The following is an 18,579-nucleotide window of genomic DNA, read 5'->3' as shown; positions in this document are numbered from 1 at the left end:
ATTTGAAGTCAATATTCAGCTTCTTTTATCTCACATTTGAGACATTCGGTGAAAATAGAATGGCAGAATGACAACATTTGTGCTCAAAAAGCAATCTTACAAAATTTCATTTTAGACTTGTTTTCTACACTCTATGTATTCCTATTTCAAGCACCAAAACAGTTCATTCTCATGAGTGAAGGTGTGTTTTCACAAGGGATTTGAAATTTTTCAGAAAATTTGGCCTAAATTATTTCTTTATACAGTGTTCTAGGACAAATTGGCCTCAGTGTAGCCTACTTAGAGCGGAAGATTAGACATAAAACACTTGAGTATTGTTACATCTGTCTATCAAACATGTCTGTATTCAGTTTTAAGCAGTGTATGTGATTTGGTGTTTGCGCTTAAGAGTGGGCCACAAACAAAAATCTTGTTTAGGGCCACCAAAATGCTAGGGCCGGCCCTGAGATACAGTATGAAGCCCTCAGGTCTGCAGATGAGATTGACTGCTGAACTTTTCAAAACTGAGTTGAGTTTGCTGCACTAAGAGGCCACGCCCCCTTGCGCTGACGTCAGAGAGGATACCTTCCATCGCGGATTGAAGGACATAACAGCGGAGGGATGAGAAGAGCACTTGTGGGCACACCGAAATATAATTAAAACAGTGGTTCCACCCCCCCGCACCACATGATTAACATGGACACCGTTTTTCCGCACATAAAGCCAGAGGAGCTGCACCGTGTCTCAGGCTGCTGACAGCTCTTGAGGACCACTGTGTTTAAAGACGCGCTTAAAGGAGCAGCACGCACTCGCTGTCTGACCCACTGACCGGTTTGTAAGACATAGTAATGGCGGTCTCCAGCCTCACCGACCTGACATGCCTCGCTCGGGCTCTGTCACAGCCTCCACCAGACACGGCAGGCGAGGCGGGTGACACTAGAAACGCTCAGCTGCACCAGTGTCGAAGGAGAAAGTTGTCGAGCTGCAGTTCGCTCGAGACCCTCGACTCGTCGCAGCCTCAGCACGCCACCGAGGCGCGGGTCCTGGTCATCAACACCGGAGGGACCATCGGCATGACGATCCATGACAACGGTAACTATGAGGAAATTGAAGTGTTTGCTGTCTGTACCGTGTATGTGTATTGTGTATGTGTGTTAGCTAGCCCGGGGGTAAACACATTGCTGCTGCTCGGGTCGGCTGCATGTTCTCGCCTCATGTTGCAGTGAGCATGAGGCTTGGACTAAAGCCCTGCGTGACATCTAGCCTATATGTACCAAAAATAGTCCTTGCGAAGAGCTTATCTACACTGCTGAGGCTAGTTTACAACAACAGCTAGCACTGGTGCAAACTGTCTTCCTGCCTTTTTATCCTAGTTTGTCTTATCTCAACGTACACATTCAGCGCAAATATAAACAAAAATGGGGTTGTGCCGTTGTGACCACAGGGCATACACACACCATCCACCTCTACAGGTAACAGCCAATCACAGGCTGTAAAGCTGGAGCGCAACACGAGGCAATCATGAGGCAACATCACAACCAGATGTTGACATGAAGCATTGAGCAACATCTGGCATGTGTAGTGAGGCCAAGGTATCAACTTCAGATCCCACCTGAAAACATGACATCCCCCAGCATTTTATTTCCTGTATTAATTAATTAATTTTATTTACTTTGTAGTGCTTACACAACTCATAGAGCAGCACTGTTTTGATAAGACCTTTATAATATACTGTTATTGTGATTAAGGGCAGGGGCGGGTCTTCCTGGTGGCACAGGAGGGCACCTGCCCCCCCTAAAATCTGATTGGCCACCCTGTGTGCCCCCCCCAATGGTCATTGACCTGTGGTATTATCAATCATTGTGTAAAGCTCTTTACCACTGCTTTGTTCACTGGAAAGAGCTGTAAGCACTAACTTCTGACTTAAGCTCAGAAGTTAGTGCCTGCCTGCCTGTAGGGACAACAGATGTAAATTAGCTGTCAGTTAACTCTGGTACAATTACTTTAATTGTGCGCTGTCCCTGTAAAAATAAAGTAATAAAAGAAAAAAAGAAAAAAAAAGCTCTTAATCAGCTCTGTCCAGCAAACATCTCAGTGTTCTGTGTTTGAAGACGTGTAAGATTGTTATTGTTCTCAATTTCATCATTTGAGTCATGTTTATTCTAGTTATTCTGCATACATTGACTGACTGTTACACAAAATACTGAGATGTTTGTACAGAGCTGAGCTCTAACTACTGGGTAAGAGTATAAGATATTGATGTTCACTTTGAAAATTTATTGTGTTGCTTTTCTGCTTAGACTTCTTATTTACAAGATAGAGTTGATTATTGATTGACTATAATTTTAATATTGACAATTAGAAAATCTAAAGGTCATACATCTTCCATACAAGGTGAAAGATTCAATGTGGCTAATAAAACCAAGATGAAGATAAGATATACAGTAAACAGTGTGTAACAATATCAATATTCAAGAGAGTGGTCAGTGGCAGCCTTCATTTTTGTTACTTTTGGACACCACTGCCCACCAGAAAATACTCTGGACCCGCCACTGATTGAGGGCGTCTGACCAAATGACCACACTCTTCACTGAGTTTGCCGAAATGCGCATGTGTGGGTCTGTCGGCCTATTTGCACACACACAGTGATGTGTTTTAGGTCCTTGGATAATCAGTTGTTAACCAGGGATGACCATGTTAGTCACTTTAACACATAGGTTTAGACTGAAATAACCTGACACCTGAATGTCATGAAATCGACCTTTGACATATGTTTGCACTGTGTGGGTTAAGAGCATGTGCATTTTTCCATCACTGTTACTAACAACGTCTTATTTATTTAAAGTATTTCTGTAAGGATTTCTGAAGGTGGCTTTGTTGATGTCTTAATTGCCAAGACTCATGTGCCTGTCAGCTGCCACATGTTGCCTCTCATTTAAGTTTGCACACACCACAGCTCTTCACTTTTTTAAAAAGGGTTAGGGTCAGAAGTGTCCCCAGTTCAATAACTTTTATAAGATACTCCCTCTGTAAGAATCTTAACTGCAATTGATTTTTCAGCACCTGGAACGCTGCCATTACTTTCATCTGCCACTAGGGTTCAGTATGAGACTGATGTGTGTGTGGTGTTGTAGTGACGGTGAATTCTTGGTACTCCTCACCCAAGTCATCACTGGTTATGAATGACTCCCTTAACCCCCTTTTTCTTTTTGTGTAACCCACAGTTCTTGCACCAAAAGCCAATGCATTGGTGGCGAGCCTGCGCAAGCTGCCCATCCTCCACGATGAGACATACGCCCAGCAGACCTTCCTGTATAACTACTACGGGTCTGAGAACACCCTGGTCCTGCCGTAAGTGCACCCACAGTCCCTCATAGCCAATATTTTAGGTTCTGCCCTTCACAATCATTTGATGTTGCATGGTAGTGTGAGGTATCAAATGTTATTGTCCCAGACAGCGTAACCTATGTTTGAGGAGGAGTGTAACATCATATTGTCTATATTGCATAAGTACCATTGCAAAGAAAATAAAATCGTAAACATGGTTGTGGGGCTTATTTGCAAGACAGGTTGGTGGTGTAGGCTTAATCACTCAACTGATAGCTTATCTTTATGAATGTTACTTAATAGCCAAGATAACACTGTAGTTGTTGTAACGGTCATTATGCAGTGGAGGATCCATTTCATATCTGAAAAGGCAGAGATTGAGTGAAAATGACCAGATGTCCTGCTACAGTAAGTATAGTAATGGTTTTAATGACTGCTTTTGTTACTTTAACAGGAAGCCGCCTCAACATCATGAGCCACAATTTCACGGGTGCTGTAGTACTGGTAGCATTGCGTGTGCCTACACTGTGCATGAGAGTGGCTTGACGCCTCCACCGTCCTTCAGACCAAATGTTAGGGTGTGCTTGCCTGATGCAAAATGCATGCCGACGTGGCCTTTGGCAGTGGGAGGAAGGATACAGGAAGGAGCACAGAGCTGTGTATTGCCGGAAGTGCTTTTGTTTTGTTGTCTCTGCACTTGCTGCTTTGTCGTCTCTGTCTCCAACAAGGCAGCTGCGTTAGAGTCCAGTGGGGTGTGTGGGGGGGGGAAGCTCAGCTGTGATAGATAGATTTTTTGGTTGTCTTTTAAGTTTAGTCTTTCAAGTAGCTGCTGGTAGAGGCAAGTTTTTTGTTTTTGTTTTTAATTTTTTTGGGGGGGGCTTTTTGCCTTTTAATTGATAGGATAGTTGAGAGAGAGAGGGGGAATCACATGCAGCAAAGGGCCACTGGGGGATTCGAACCGGGGCTGGTTGCAGCAAGGACTGTAGCCTCTGCATATGTGCAATAGAAGCAAGTTTAATTTGCTCCGTTGCATGTTCGATTTGTTGTCTGGAGCATGTGCCGTGGAGCAGTGAAAGTGGGGCCCGTTGCGGGCCCCCCCGCCCCCCCCCCCACCAACAGTCTCTGTAGGGTCGTCATTAGTGATAGCAGGTTCACCTCGGCCATACGTTCACTCACAGATTTCCATACTGCATCTTGACTGCTGCTGTGACGGGCGGCTAAGCAGCAGGGTGGGGTGGGATGTATGGTAAAGATAAGAAATCCATACAGCAGATGGTAGTCGAGTGATTTTTAATTTCTTAGAAGGTGAGGTTATTTGTAGAGTTTGAACAGTTTTGTTTCGGTGCCAAAAAAAAAGATTTTAGAGGACTTTTCAGATTGCTTGCCCTCAACCTCACGCCATGTCCACACCTTCACTACACAAGCTCACTGTTGTTTTATTAACTGCTTGGTAAATATCCATTTATTCTCACTAATGTTAAAACCTTTGTTAAAGTAATATTAATACGACTCTGTGAGCATGTTTTTATGAAATTTCATGTTAATTATTTTTAGATGTTCGGTATGAATTAATATTAGACTATCCTTGAGTTTATACACTGCTAATATCAACTCGGAGTCTAATGGGCGTACTGTTGATCTTATGCAGTTGCCTCGCCTAACACTTATTCCTGAGCAGGGAATTAGTTTATTGATTTATTGAAAAGCTTTATTCATGTGATGTTAAGAGGCAACGCCACAAGGCCGTTTGCACCCTACCTCCACCCGTCTCCTTCTGCATCTTGAGTCCCCCTTTTACACACACACACACACACACACACACGTTCATTATTCTTAAGCTATGAGGGTTCTTAGTGTGGGTATGCAAATGTTTAGCTTTGCTGCACCTTAGGGTACACTGCCAGATAGATAGATGGTGATTAGAATAGTATTTTCTTGTGGCACTTGGGCTTCAAGATTATGAACAACATATGTTCTAGGGTCGTGTGTGGACTCGAGGCTAATTAGAAGAGTGTCTGTAGGACCCCTGGTTGGGCGGACGGGGGCTCGCCTGCATTTTCCCCCCACTGTTCCATTCAGCTTACATCTCCATGTCATGAGGCTGTCCTATGGTAATGTGGGGGGTGTTCCGCCCTGCTTCTTTTAAAAGGGAGATTAAAAAGAAAATCTTTCCATGGCTGTTCAGCCAGTCACGCTGCCTTATACGGAGTGTCGCAGGTGGGGCTGTGAGACGCGTGAGTTAAACTCTTATGTAGAGGCGACATAAATCAGAGTAACCTCCCTTGTAACTGGAATGAAAAGGAAACGCTGGGTTTGGCCTAACCTGAAATGATTCACTAAATATCCCTCAAGTTATGTCAAACAGGCAGCCTTCTAAATCCCTCACCTTTTTTTACCTACTGGAAATTTACAGTGCACAAAGACAAAGCAAAGCAGAACATTAGTATTTAATTGTGGAAAAGAAAAGGCTTAATTTGAAAGCGTTGCTCTTGCTAGCAGTATGCTTTCCAGGCCCCTCCCTTTTACGCTTCCAAATATGTCTGAGTGTGTCTGAAACAGGTTTTGGCACCACGCTGCTGAGACAGAAGGCCTGGCTAAATAGACTTTGAGTCGCTTCATAAAGTCGATGTGGTTTTAAGCATTCCCTTACCCTTCTTAAAACTCACTTCTCAAATTTAAACAGAACTTGTTAAAACTTTGTTAAATGCACACAGTGAATACACATAACTATTTGTTATAGAGAAAATAACATAACATAATTTGCTAACCATTTGTTCTAAATGTGTTGTAGAGCAAATGACTGCACTTCTAACTACTAAAATAACTGATTTATTGTGGGCTGTTTTTTTTTTTTTAAATAAATGTGTTTCCTAAATTGTTGTACACAATTATTGAAACTCAAAGACAAAACATCTCTTTCTTACAGGAAGAATAAAGACAACAAGAGGATAGTCTACACTATCCTAGAGTACAGCCCTTTGCTGGACTCATCCAATATGACCATACAAGACTGGGTTAGAATTGGACAGGACATTGAGGTATTCAACACCACACATACGTATGCTTTTAAAAGCACATGAAATATAGTGGATATGATGGAGAAAAAAAAAATAGTAATGGTGGTTTTTCGTGTTTTCCAGGCAAACTATGAAAACTACGATGGCTTTGTGATCCTCCACGGCACAGACACTATGGCTTACACAGCTTCTGCCCTGTCCTTCATGTGTGAACACTTAGGCAAACCCATCATCCTCACTGGATCACAGGTAAGATCTGCCTCAGATTAAAAAAAAGCATAGCAAAAGCAATTTTAAAGGCTGCACTTTCCTCTGAAGATGAGACACTTTCTGTGTTTAGGTGCCCATCTATGAGATGAGGAACGATGGCAGAGGCAACCTGCTGGGGGCGCTGCTGATTGCTGGACAGTATGTCATTCCTGAGGTGAGGAAAGAGATGTTACACAAACACACAAACATGCAATTCATGTACTTTATTTAGAGAAGAAGGAGGAAAAGTTACGGGTGGATGTATTTGCATGTGGGAGAGTGATACAGAAATAAATGTGATTTAATGTGGTGGTGGTGGTGGCTATATTTTAGAATCCCTCCTTTGATACTGCTGTTTTGTGAAAGCGCAGTTGATGGATGAACTATAAACAAATAATAAATGAAGTCATAAAAGAAAAGAAGTAATTACATGACATTATAAACCTATGCATCTGTAAACGACCTGGGAAATCAGAGCAGGGTCTACAAAGACAGGTGTGAGCGCACGTGGCGTGCTAAAGGTAACAAAGGCTCTTCTAAACGACTTGTCTGATGTGAATGCTTTGTAACGACAGTGAGACGTGATTTCGCAATACACGACAACAGCATTCACCAGAACAGGAAGAACACTCATAATGTTATCTACAGCATGTATGCACCACCGAAGTGCAGAAAAAAATAATGTCTATTGTATGTAATTGGATTTTATTGGATTAATGTAGAGCACTAAGGACAAACTGGCACATATTGACTTGAAATGTCCTTACATCCATGTAGTCAGGTTTCCGTGTTACAGATGTTCTTGTTCTCTGTCCAGGTGTGCCTGTATTTCTACAACAAACTCTACAGAGGGAATCGTGTGACCAAGGTGGATGCTGGGAGTTACAATGCATTCTCCTCTCCCAACTTGCCCGCTCTGGCCACTGCTGAAGTGGATATTACAAGTAAGCCAGTGGTTGTAATGAGCCTGTCTTTATGTCCGAAATAAAACCTGGACTCTAACCAGCTTTTGATCTGCTTTCTCCATCTTCCCGTAGTCAACTGGGACACGGTTTGGAGGGCGAACACCACGGCGAAGTTCCAAGTCAGCACGGAACTGAACCGGAACGTCGGCCTGCTCAGGCTGTTCCCAGGAATAACCTCTGCTACCGTGAGTCGCTCTAGGAAATGCTGTTGTGCAAGGTGCAGCCTCTGAACTGGAGGTATTTCTCCTGTCTGTGTCAAAGTCACCAAATGTCCAGAAGTTACTTGTTGTCCTTGGATAATAGGTTAGTTAATAGATAACTGAAATGTTACACTTACGGTGGCACACAAACAAATCCCTGTACGAATCTTGTTGATCCTAAGTGCCTCATCTTTACTGTATATCAAATTTTACTCTTACAAATGCAATTTTTTTTAATGGATCTATACATGATTTCATATCAGCGCCACATTGTATTAAGTCAGATGACGAAAGGCTAACATTAAAAACAATAATTATGCAAATATGTTAGCCACAAACATTGTAATGAAGTAGTCTTTCCTCTTTGAGTGTTAAAAAGTAATTAAAAATATGTTCTTCAAAGATAACAGACTGCTCAAAACTGCTATAAAATATAGTTAACTTTAATTTAATTGTGCTATTACCCGTCTTCCATTACTTTCTCAGTCATGTAAACTGCCATCAAAGCTCAGCCCAGAGAAAGATGAGAGGGAGTTATGGGCCATGACCAATCACCCTGTAAAGAGGGAGGACTGTCATAGATACTGTAACGTTTAGCTGCACCCCCCCCCCCGCAGAGGCTGCTGGGAGACTGTCTTTACTGTCTCAATCTGCTCCCGCTGCCCAGCTCGGCTATCAAGACTTCCTTACAGCCTTTAACTGCATTTACGACGGCACACGTTTTGATTAGGCACCAGACTCCAGTGTGTCCCGCTGTCCCTGCTGTACGAGAGCTTCATTGGTAATCTGCGTCAAACATTTCTTGTCAAACTGCTTATCACATCAAAAAATACTGACTGAACCTGGCACTTTTAATGTCACCTTCCCCCCCTCGCGTTTTACGGTAACTGCCGTGGTCTTGCCAAGTGACTTTATGCTTGCTAACACCTTCAGATTAATTGCTCTCCTTCCTGCCATTTCAGTCATCTGCCATCCCAGTCATACGCCATGGCTAATGATGTGGTATAGGGCCTCCCAGTGCCAGCCAACCAGTGGCTGAGATACTGGTTGCGTAGATGGCACCAGATGGGCTTTTTAGGAGCTTGCCTGCATTGGAGTGAAAGGAAAAGGGGGCTGCAGGAAAAATAACATGGAATACTAATTTCTCAATTTGAATCTGCACAGTTGAGCAGCCAGTTCAGTTTCAGCCGTAAATCGCGGGTGTTTATTATCTGTGGTTGCATGTGCATCCAGGTGAAAGCTTTCCTGCAGCCGCCCATGGAGGGCGTGGTGCTGGAAACCTACGGCAGCGGAAATGCCCCCGATAACCGTGCCGATCTGCTAGAGGAGCTGAAGAAGGCCACCGACGCCGGCGTCATCATCATCAACTGCACCCAGTGTCTGAGGGGGACTGTGTCCATGTCCTATGCCACCGGCAAGGTTGTTCATGTCACTGTATAGTCCAACATGGACCTCAAATAGATGCTCGGATAGGGGGGGAATTAATCAGATCTCACTCTGCCATGACTTCTCAGGTGTTGATGGATGCGGGGCTGATCGCTGGTGGTGACATGACTCCAGAGGCCGCCCTGTCAAAGCTGTCCTATGTGTTGGCCCAGACGGGCCTGGATCTAGAGGGCAAGAAAAAGGTTGGTGTCTTTACACAGGAATGACTTCACGTCTCGCCAGGTAAGAGACACGATCCACAGAGCAGGGGCGGATTGGCCATAGGGAGTACCAGGAGTTTTCCCGGTGGGCCGGTCACTAATGGGCCGATAGACGGCCGTTTTTTATTTTATTTTTATTTATTTAAAAAATTGAGGGAAAGGAAAAGAAAAAGAAAAGCTCTAGCAGCACAGACTGCTAAAAGTAAAACAATTACGCAGATGTTTGCTGCTGGGGCCACCCTGCCTGGCCAGGGCTGGACGCACCGATGCTGCAGCTTCAGCAGCGGGTCCTTCACGTGAGTCTGACAGTGAGTCTGGAGAAGGCTCCAGCCTCCACCACTGCCCTTATGGTGCAGGAGGAGGCTGAAAAAATAAGTGTTGAGGAAGACTCTCCACCATGTGAAGGAGGTAGTGATACTGTGTTAAGCAGGTATGTGCTTTCCAGAATGGTGTGGATAAACATTCATTAAAATACTGTACGGTTGCTTAACTGTCTATGAACTTAACTTGACATAATAAATAGCAAACTCTGGATGGTGTGGTGTGTTACAACTAAATCTAGTTATCTAAAGTATTGGAAAACAGTAACCATATTCAAACTATCCTGATTAATTGATTAGTTGATTTTATTAAAGTGCCAACATGCACCTTTCTTTGTGCCCACACTCCAATTTGGTCATGTAGGACATTGAGCTAACAACTTAACAAATATGTATGCTTTACATATTTTTTTCAGTCAGTGTTTATGGTTTATTGTCCTTTCAACAGTTTAACATTATACAGTTACAATTAATAAAACACTGATTACTGTTACAATAAAACATCTGCATACATACTCATGATGCAGTACACAAATTACAAGTATTTCTTGTCATGCTTCATTGTCTATACATTATGCTGAGCTGTACTGTCTTTCTAAAATAAAATGAGTGTTTGTCCGTTTTTCAGATGATTATACTATTGTTTTCCATACTTTAGCCAACTAGCCAAAGTTCTGATTGCATGCAGACTCATTATGTGCATGTAATCTTGTTCAAACTTAACCTATTCCACACTATTCCTCTACTTTGTTGTATATTGTACCTATATTGTTTAGTATAGTGGTGTTATTAAGAGCTTGTGTGTTTGTATGTACATCAGTGGTGCTAGTTGGCACAATATCCGCGCGCAGATAGTGGGCCGGTCCAGGGCCAAATTTTTGTCCAAGTCCACCCCTGCCACAGATAGATTAACAGGTAAAAGAGAAATGGAACAAACATGTGCTTGTGTGTGAGTGTGTGTGTTTCCCTTCGTCTAGATGATGAGTGAGAACCTGCGAGGTGAAATGAGCGCCAACTTAGCAGGAGCCAAGCTGTGCCTGAGTGACAGCCGCTTCATCCAGGTCATCGCCAAGTCTCTCAGCATCAGCTGCAAGGAGGTGAGGGCATCAAACAACTATTATGAGGTGCAACAGTCAGAAATATTAACTGCTGACAAAGCACCCAGCTTGCAAATATGTCCAGAAATTTCTATGAAGTTTGTTCTGATTAGACATGTTTTGTTTCCTTTAAATTGCAGTTGAGGTATTTTTAAAAATCAAAGTATGTTGTTTCCAGGAGCTGGAAGCCATCCGTGATGCTCTGACTCCTCCGCTGGCCTGTGCTGCTGCTAAGAATGGAGACATAGAAGCCTTACAAGCTTTAAAAGACATGGTGAGCAACCCTACAATCTTGGAACATGTCCTATGGGCCATCAACTTTTATTCTCAACTTGAATTCCCAACAAAAACAGAAACCTTAGCCGTCTAATCTCAACATGGTGGATGTGGTCGCACAAGCTTAGCACTAAGACTTTATGCCAGGTCAGTGGCATTTGACCTGACTTATCTTGATTGTGTTTGGTTTGCGGAGTCGATCTGAAGGTTCACTAACAAACGTTCAGGGCCACTCTGTCCACATTAGAGGGGAGTTAAAAAACACACAGGCTCACAGCCAAACAAAACAAGAGGCGAGACCGCGAGGGTTGGGCCTGCAGTCGTCCCCGCTCTCACATCCAAATGTTGGTATTTGGCTCGTCTGGTTTGCAGTCTCTGCTTAGACTTCCATACACTTTATATCAACAGATTTAAAGTTTTAACCCCATGCACACTCACTCACTCACACACTTTTTATAGCTCAGGAGTTGTATGTATCATTTTCTCTGTCTATGATGAAATTTATCACCATACTCCCTCAGTCTTTTGGTTTTCAACCACAGGTTTCAAATACTATGATAGTTATTAGTGGAGTTAAATTGATTTTGATTTAATTTAATTCAGTTTATTTGATAGGGACAATGCAGATTAACATAGTGACACTTCCACTCATTACAAACAAGTCAATGTGACTAATGTTCTGTATACACAGATTATAGCTAATGCTAGATCTTTCCACTTTCCTATTTTCCTTATAATCAACATCCAAAATAAACACTGCCAGGCCTCTCGTTGATGACGGGTTCCTGTTTTTCTTGGTCGCAGGGCACCAACTTGTGTCTGGGTGACTACGATGGACGTACACCTCTACACATCGCTGCCTGTGAGGGCCACCTTAAAGTGGTGGAGTACCTGCTGGGTCATGGAGCGTCAGTATATGCTAAAGATCGCTATGGGGATACACCACTGTTCAACGCTGTGCGCTTTAGGTAAACTTCCCTTTATTTGCAACAATAAAGGCTGATGTGTTTTTTTAATATTGTCTATTAGGGTAATAATATCTTTCATGAAGCTGCAAACATCGCATTTGAAACATTGTTATATCTCAGACTGTGTGTGTGTGTGTGTCTTGAAAACATGTTGTTAATAGCTGCTTAAGAGGGGACTTCATTAAATGAGCTGAGGGGTAGGAAATCTGGCTCTGCTTAAATGACAGGAAGGAGGCAGCGTCTGACAGAGGGGGGTTGAAACCAGGGGAGCAACTCGTAATGGAGTTTAGAGGCCAGGCAATAATTATAAACAAATTAGGCTAATTGTCATCTGACAATTTAGACAGTGCTTATTTTTACCGTAGCTGATTTTTAATTTGTGTCATTCATTGACATTGCGCTAAATGTCTATCAGGGAAAAAAAAGACAGGTTTTATGTTGCTGTTCGAGCGCCTCAGGGTGAAAACGTTGTATGTGTCCTGCCAAATGGCTGTTGTCCTATTTTAACGGTTGGAGCAGCAAGTGCAGACTTGTTTCCCTCGTGATCGCAGAGGGATGCACTGAGCACTGACACCTGTCGTCACACTTCCTACAGTAAACCCTTACCTTGTCGTGTCCTTCCTATATGTATAAAATGAAATGACACAAACAGAAGTGGATGTTTGGAGTTGCTACATCGATATCAACATGTCTTGCATACATTGAATATTTGGCGACATTTACAGTAAGTCAACTACAGGCTGATGTCCATATAAGGAGTGGCAGTGAGCAACGACAACGCGGGTTAAAAGAACAAATGCGGGGAGTGTCCTCATGAACCAGTCCTACCAGCCTGCTCCCAGTTTCACAGATGAGAGATACTGGCTCCTTCACGCTCCGCTCAAGTCTTTAGGCCTTTCTCATTGGTTATGAGACTGTAGCTCTACATAGTTTTTGACAATTACAGTTCAAATTGACTTCTTTAACACCTCACCTCTGTCACATGCCACGTTCAGCTCTCATTGATAACTACAATGGAAGGCCTTTTGTTTTCTTATATATTCCTGTCAATGCAAATGACACTGCAGGTGACTCTTTTGAGGGCGGATCGTTGGGCGATAAGGAACTTGTTCTTACTTGTTAAACTGAAACCAGTGCCACATTGTACGCTGTCGATGAAAGTTGTACTCCCTAACACTTTGTTATATCAGTGCTAATCGTATTCATGTAATTAATATACTGTAAATGTATTATCCTCACTATCTTAGGCGTAAGGAAGTTGTGAAGCTGCTGAGAAAAACAGGGGCCCATTTCTCCAGGGATGAGTTGGAGGAAGCAGGAACAGAACTGTGCAGGTGAGACACACAAAAAGCATGTCCTTGAACAATTGTACTCGTATACAGTCACAGATTTCTCTGTTGCTCAGCCATGCACAGTGACCCATCCTACATATCTGACACAGGTACAACCAGTTGTCCCGCTGTTACACAAACTGTAGGAATGCTACCTGGCAGCATAGTTTAGGATCTGCTCTGCATCTCTAGTGTCGACAGGAATACAACAGAGGCTGACCCCTTGTTGTTTATCTCCCAGAGACACTCAGCAGGTTTTGTGGCGACGGTTCCTATTAAGAGTTTCAGAAACACGCCTTTAGTAAGGTACGATAAGTATGGTGTGCGTCACTTTTCGAGATAAAACCCTAAACACCAGCGAGTGCCGAGAATGATCGGGTTTCTCCCCTGGATGTGTCGGCTCAGCTTCAGAAGTTTCCTCACACAATCTGTCCTTCACCCAGTGTTTCTTTGATGCAGTTAATAATGCTGATTCTTAGGAAGCAGAGCCGTTTCTGTAATAACTATCATTTCCTGTGTGTCAGCCTGGCAGCCAGCGGTGACCTGGAGGGCCTGGAGATCTGGAGCCTTGCCGGAGCCGACCTGACTAAAACAGGCTATGACGGGCAGACAGCGATTCAAGTGGTGGGTTCAGAGGGGAGATGTATTCCACTGTAAAAAAACAAAAAACAAAAAAAAAAACATGTTAAAATTCATGAAGTAAAAACTCCTTCTCATTGATCTTTCACCTGTCACAGGCCCAGGCTGTTGGCAAAACAGAGGTGGTGGCATTTATAACCCAGCTCATGAGCAAGAAGGTAAACACTGTTTTCTAATCCCGCTGCTTTATATGTATCTCTATTCTTTCATACTGAACAAACACAGCTCCCACTGAATATGCACGCTGGTGTAACTCTCTGATTGGTACAGTTCTCTGTCTATAATTGCCTCTCAATTACATGTTTGTCTTGTTTAATTTCAGACAGTATTGAGTGATTTGAGTGCATTTGATGAATATGATGATGATGATGAGGTAAATGAGATGTAGCAAATGTGTGCGTTTCACCCAGTTTGAGTTTTTCCTATCACAAGCATGAAATCCCTGTAGCATGAATCCTGTGCCCCCCACCGCCCTGTCTTTCTTCCCTGTGTACATCACCTGATCCATCCCTACACTGTACAAACCACTTATCCTGGACAGAGCTGTGGATTTGTGTGTTGTCGTGTATCCCAGCATGCTTACTGTAGCACAAGTAGCAAAGTACAGCATACCCCTTGACCTAGCCATCCCAACAATATTTTATTTCACACAAAACATCAACAATACACAGTAAAATGCATTAAAAGATGGGTTCATGTCTGTCTTAAAGCAAAGCTGACATCCCTGTGTGAACACTAGGATGTTGTTATTGTTCCCTCTCTCACTACTACTGGGGAAAAGATCCTTTGCCAGTGCAATGGTGTTGGATGACAAAATTCACAGGCGTCCTTCTAAGCAAAAGTGCAGTCTAAGTTAATGTGAAGCTGCAGGAGTGTTAAGGTTGTAGCATTTTAGGTGATAACAGTGCAGCTGCAGCGTCATGTTGGGGGAAACTTCACATTAGCTTCAGCTGAGATGAAGAAGTCTAAGATTTTTTCCCCCAGCTCTTTTTATTAAAATTACTATGAATTGATATCTTCACAAGTATGGAGAGGTGGAATAATCACAGCAACCATGTTTTCTTTCAAGGCACATATTGGCATGTGAATATCATGTTAGGAACCACCTGAAAACTCTGAATGCAGCTGACTTTACTCTCAGCTGACCAGTGTGAACATGTGTGTACATGTGTGTGTTTTTGTGTTTGTGTGTGTGTGCACACTGGTAATGAAGAGTCCCGAAACCCCTCTCACCTCCCCCAGTGCTCCATATTAATCCAGTTTCCTCTCTCTGCGTGGCAGGGCGAAGTGATCGAGTTCACCGCTCCTCGACAGTGAGCTGATGCTTCTTCACCCGACAGAAATCGTCCTCTGTGTGTGTGTGTCCAAATCCTTTCAGACCGTCTTCTACACGCCGTCCACTGTCCTCTTGGATTTCAGTTACTGTGATTTTTAATACCTGCACATGCGCTTATTTTTTGCATGTTTTTTAAAGCCATCACTGCTTTTAATCTTTCCATCTAAACCCAAAAATAGCACAACATTTTGTAACCATTGCTTGGATCTGTGTATATGTATGTGTACATGTACGTTTATGCTGCTTTGTTGCACAGTAATCTCTGTAAAAGAAATCGTTACCATGCTGGTTTAATCAAACACTTTTATTACTATGTATGAACAACAGATTCAATTATTGTGATATCCAGTCAGGGAATTAAGGGTGAACTTCACCCAAACTGTTTCAACATGGTGAGTGCTGAAACCTCTCATTACCCCTTGAGCAGTGAAGGATGGTTATTTTTATTATGGCAAATGAAGAACTCTGTGTAGTGCAGATTACTTTACTTTATAAAGTAATGACTTTTTATGGCAATATATTCATACTACCTGGAAGTACAGGGTACACTCACAGATTTTATTTTTTATACTGATTTTTATAGTGAGATGATAGAAAGTTTCATGTAAACTACTGAAAATAAGGTTGCGTCTTCATCCTTATCCAACTGTAGCACTTGTCCACTTACCTCCGCCCCTTAAGCAGAGATTTTCATTTCCTTCTGCTCAAACAGGTATTACAAAAACCTGCAGTTACCCTCCACACTCATCCAGCCTGTTTCTTGTTCTGATTGTTTAGCTGGAAGGGTGGCATATCTCACTTTGAAATGTAAAAGCGGGGGGATCCAGTCTCCAAGCCAAATAAAACCTAAAACTGCCACAGTTTCTGTGTATTATCATGTATTTTGTTGTTAATGTTCTCTGTGTCTGTAATCACAAACAGATGATTTGTATTTTCCATATTGTTTTGTTGCAACCTGTTAAATGCTGTGCTACTCTGATTTGATATAATTCACCCTTTAAACGAATCCAGGTTACGTGTTATCACACTTGAATACTATCACCTGTAAGGGAATTACATGTGACTTGAAAGTGCAAATACATCTTAATTGCAATCACTTGAAATGTATCCTGTAATTTTCAGTGCTGTTACTGCCTCGCTGTTGTGTATAAAGAAAATAATGTGTGACAAAGGTGTGTGTGAAAAGTGATTCAGTGGTGTGTATCTGCTATGGAAAAAAGCAATAAATAAATCTCTTGACTCATATCAGTGGCTCCTGTGGTGGCAGCAAATACTTGAACTCACATGAAACAACATGTACAGCTCCTGGCTAAATATTCCCGAGCTATTTTCCAATTTGATATGGTTTTCTAGATGAATTAGTGTTGATCTGCACAATTGTTGAAGGTCATTTCTGTTAATGTGTAGAGTTCTTTACAGAAATGTGTTCTGAATAATAATTTGATTCATTGTTCCTGCACCAGCCCTGTAGGAGAAATATACTAAACCCGTACAGCAGCCTGTCTGACATCATCCCATGTGAGCTCCCATTATCTCACCAAGATTAATTACAGTTTAAACTTTAAATCAGACAAACTTTAAAAGATAAAGGTGACAAGATTCCTTATGTCCATGTGACTTCTCAGTCTGCAGTGACTGGTATTTGCTATCTCTGTCTTGAGGGCGGCTGCCCCTTCCTGCTCCTTGCCGGTGGAACCCAGCTCATCCGGTCGGACCAGCATGGGTTTCATTCCTACCTGAATGAGAGGCTTGTATGAACCTAGCCCAAAAACACTATATAAGAGCTGTAGCACTGCAGTTACTCAGTCTGAGCTGGGATGACACCAAGGAAACACCATCGCAAGGAAAGGAAAGAAGTCACCTTCTCCAGGTGAGCACTCGGACGCAGAGCGTTGAGGCCGAAGCCTCAGCCTGTTTTTGTGGATTTATTCTGAAGCAAGTAGAGTCTGCAACCTGTTGTAGTGGTGTGTTTGTTTGTGTCGTAACCAAGAGATGATCACAGAATCTAACCCCAGCAACAGCTTTTCTTCACTTCATGGGAGCAACATTTTAAAGGACCGATTTCACCCTGAAGAAGTACGTAGTCCTTCTGATTAAGTGGTTCTCAACAGTTCAACAGTTCTTTGAGAAAATTGTGAAATGTTTAGGACCACTTGACCAGTCGGGCCAATGCTTCAACTGTGGAACTGGATCTGTAAAAACACCTGAGAAGGCCTGACTTATGACTGATTTTTTTTTTTTTTTTTTTTTAACAAACAACTGTGATTCTGTCTTCCTTTTCTGCCGTCTCTCTGTCTCTCTCTGTCTCCCTCTGTCTCCCTCTCTCATTGTGCCCCCTTGTGTTACAATGACAACTGCAGTCCAGGGACTGTGGGGGGGCTGTAAAAAAAAAGAAAAAAAAAAAAAAGAAATCACCAGGCTTCAGTAATTTCATTCTGCTTGGCACATGTACAAAAATTTTTAATGGGCCTGCTGATGCAGTAAAGCCTATTTTTTCCACTGTTTTCCTGTTGCTGCTGTTCAGAGGTGCTGATTAAAACAAGTCAATAAAGAATCATTTGTCTCTGTTGAGTCTGTGTGGGCTGATGGAGCCACAGGGATGGTTGCTGTCCAAAGTACTGAAACTTGTTGCTAAGGTAAATATCCCCAAATCACTGCATCTATTGTTATTTTACACCCAAACCAGAGCAGAAAGATGGGTATTTATGCTACATGTAGATAAATAATTAGACATGGATGATCTACTCCTGCTTTCCACTTGATTTATGACAATTGCCCTATCCATTACACTGATTTAAGCACTCCAAGAGAGAAAATCTGACCTTGCAGGCCTTGATTAATTCTAAACACACAAGTATACAGGACTAGACTCACAATCTGACACAACTCTGGCAGGAAAATCCAAATGCCCTTTTTTTCCCAAGGAATAGGCTACTTTATATTACATAAATCATTCATGAAAGCACTGTGCACCGATTATTCCCCCTCTCCTTTTCAGACAGCCCCCTTCTCCGTTTTCTCTCCTCTTTGATCTCCTCCATGCGCCAAGAACTATCAATATTTGCTAAACGTTTCTCACAAAGCCCGGGTCCGTGCATCGGGAGAGGCTGCACGCAGAGGTCTCACAGGCAGGGGGATAAGACATAGGAGAGGCATTAATGAGATGCCCAGAGCGATTTCCCTGTACGTGCGCAAGGGCAGCAGATGTAGCAGCACACGCGCTCCCAGG

The 18,579-nt window shown here is 42.7% G+C and overlaps 1 protein-coding gene across 5 annotated transcripts; it reads left to right on the top strand.

Annotated features, from left to right (window-relative positions):
* The first annotated feature begins 579 nt into the window (after positions 1-579).
* On the top strand, positions 580-16,595 carry aspg (asparaginase homolog (S. cerevisiae)). Of its 5 annotated transcripts, XM_085766479.1 has the most exons (18): positions 580-1,071; positions 3,204-3,330; positions 3,761-3,796; positions 6,233-6,344; positions 6,447-6,572; positions 6,664-6,747; positions 7,390-7,516; positions 7,610-7,722; positions 8,971-9,156; positions 9,252-9,365; positions 10,681-10,800; positions 10,979-11,074; positions 11,881-12,044; positions 13,292-13,378; positions 13,900-13,999; positions 14,113-14,172; positions 14,337-14,387; positions 15,296-16,595. In XM_085766479.1, the coding sequence occupies exons 1-18, from the start codon at positions 828-830 to the stop codon at positions 15,329-15,331; spliced, it is 1,983 nt and encodes a 660-aa protein (XP_085622605.1). In that variant the 5' UTR covers positions 580-827; the 3' UTR covers positions 15,332-16,595. The 5 variants fall into 5 exon arrangements, with proteins under 5 accessions (XP_085622605.1, XP_085622606.1, XP_085622607.1 ...); XM_085766480.1 differs by lacking the exon at positions 3,761-3,796; XM_085766481.1 differs by lacking the exon at positions 14,337-14,387.
* Positions 16,596-18,579: the final 1,984 nt, after the last annotated feature.

The sequence above is a fragment of the Trachurus japonicus genome, chromosome 22 (assembly GCF_045865225.1).
Source record: "Trachurus japonicus isolate A0001 chromosome 22, Traja_1.0".
NCBI lineage: Eukaryota > Metazoa > Chordata > Actinopteri > Carangiformes > Carangidae > Trachurus > Trachurus japonicus.
Note: the sequence above shows the minus strand (reverse complement) of the source record. Positions and strands in the feature narration are given on the sequence as shown.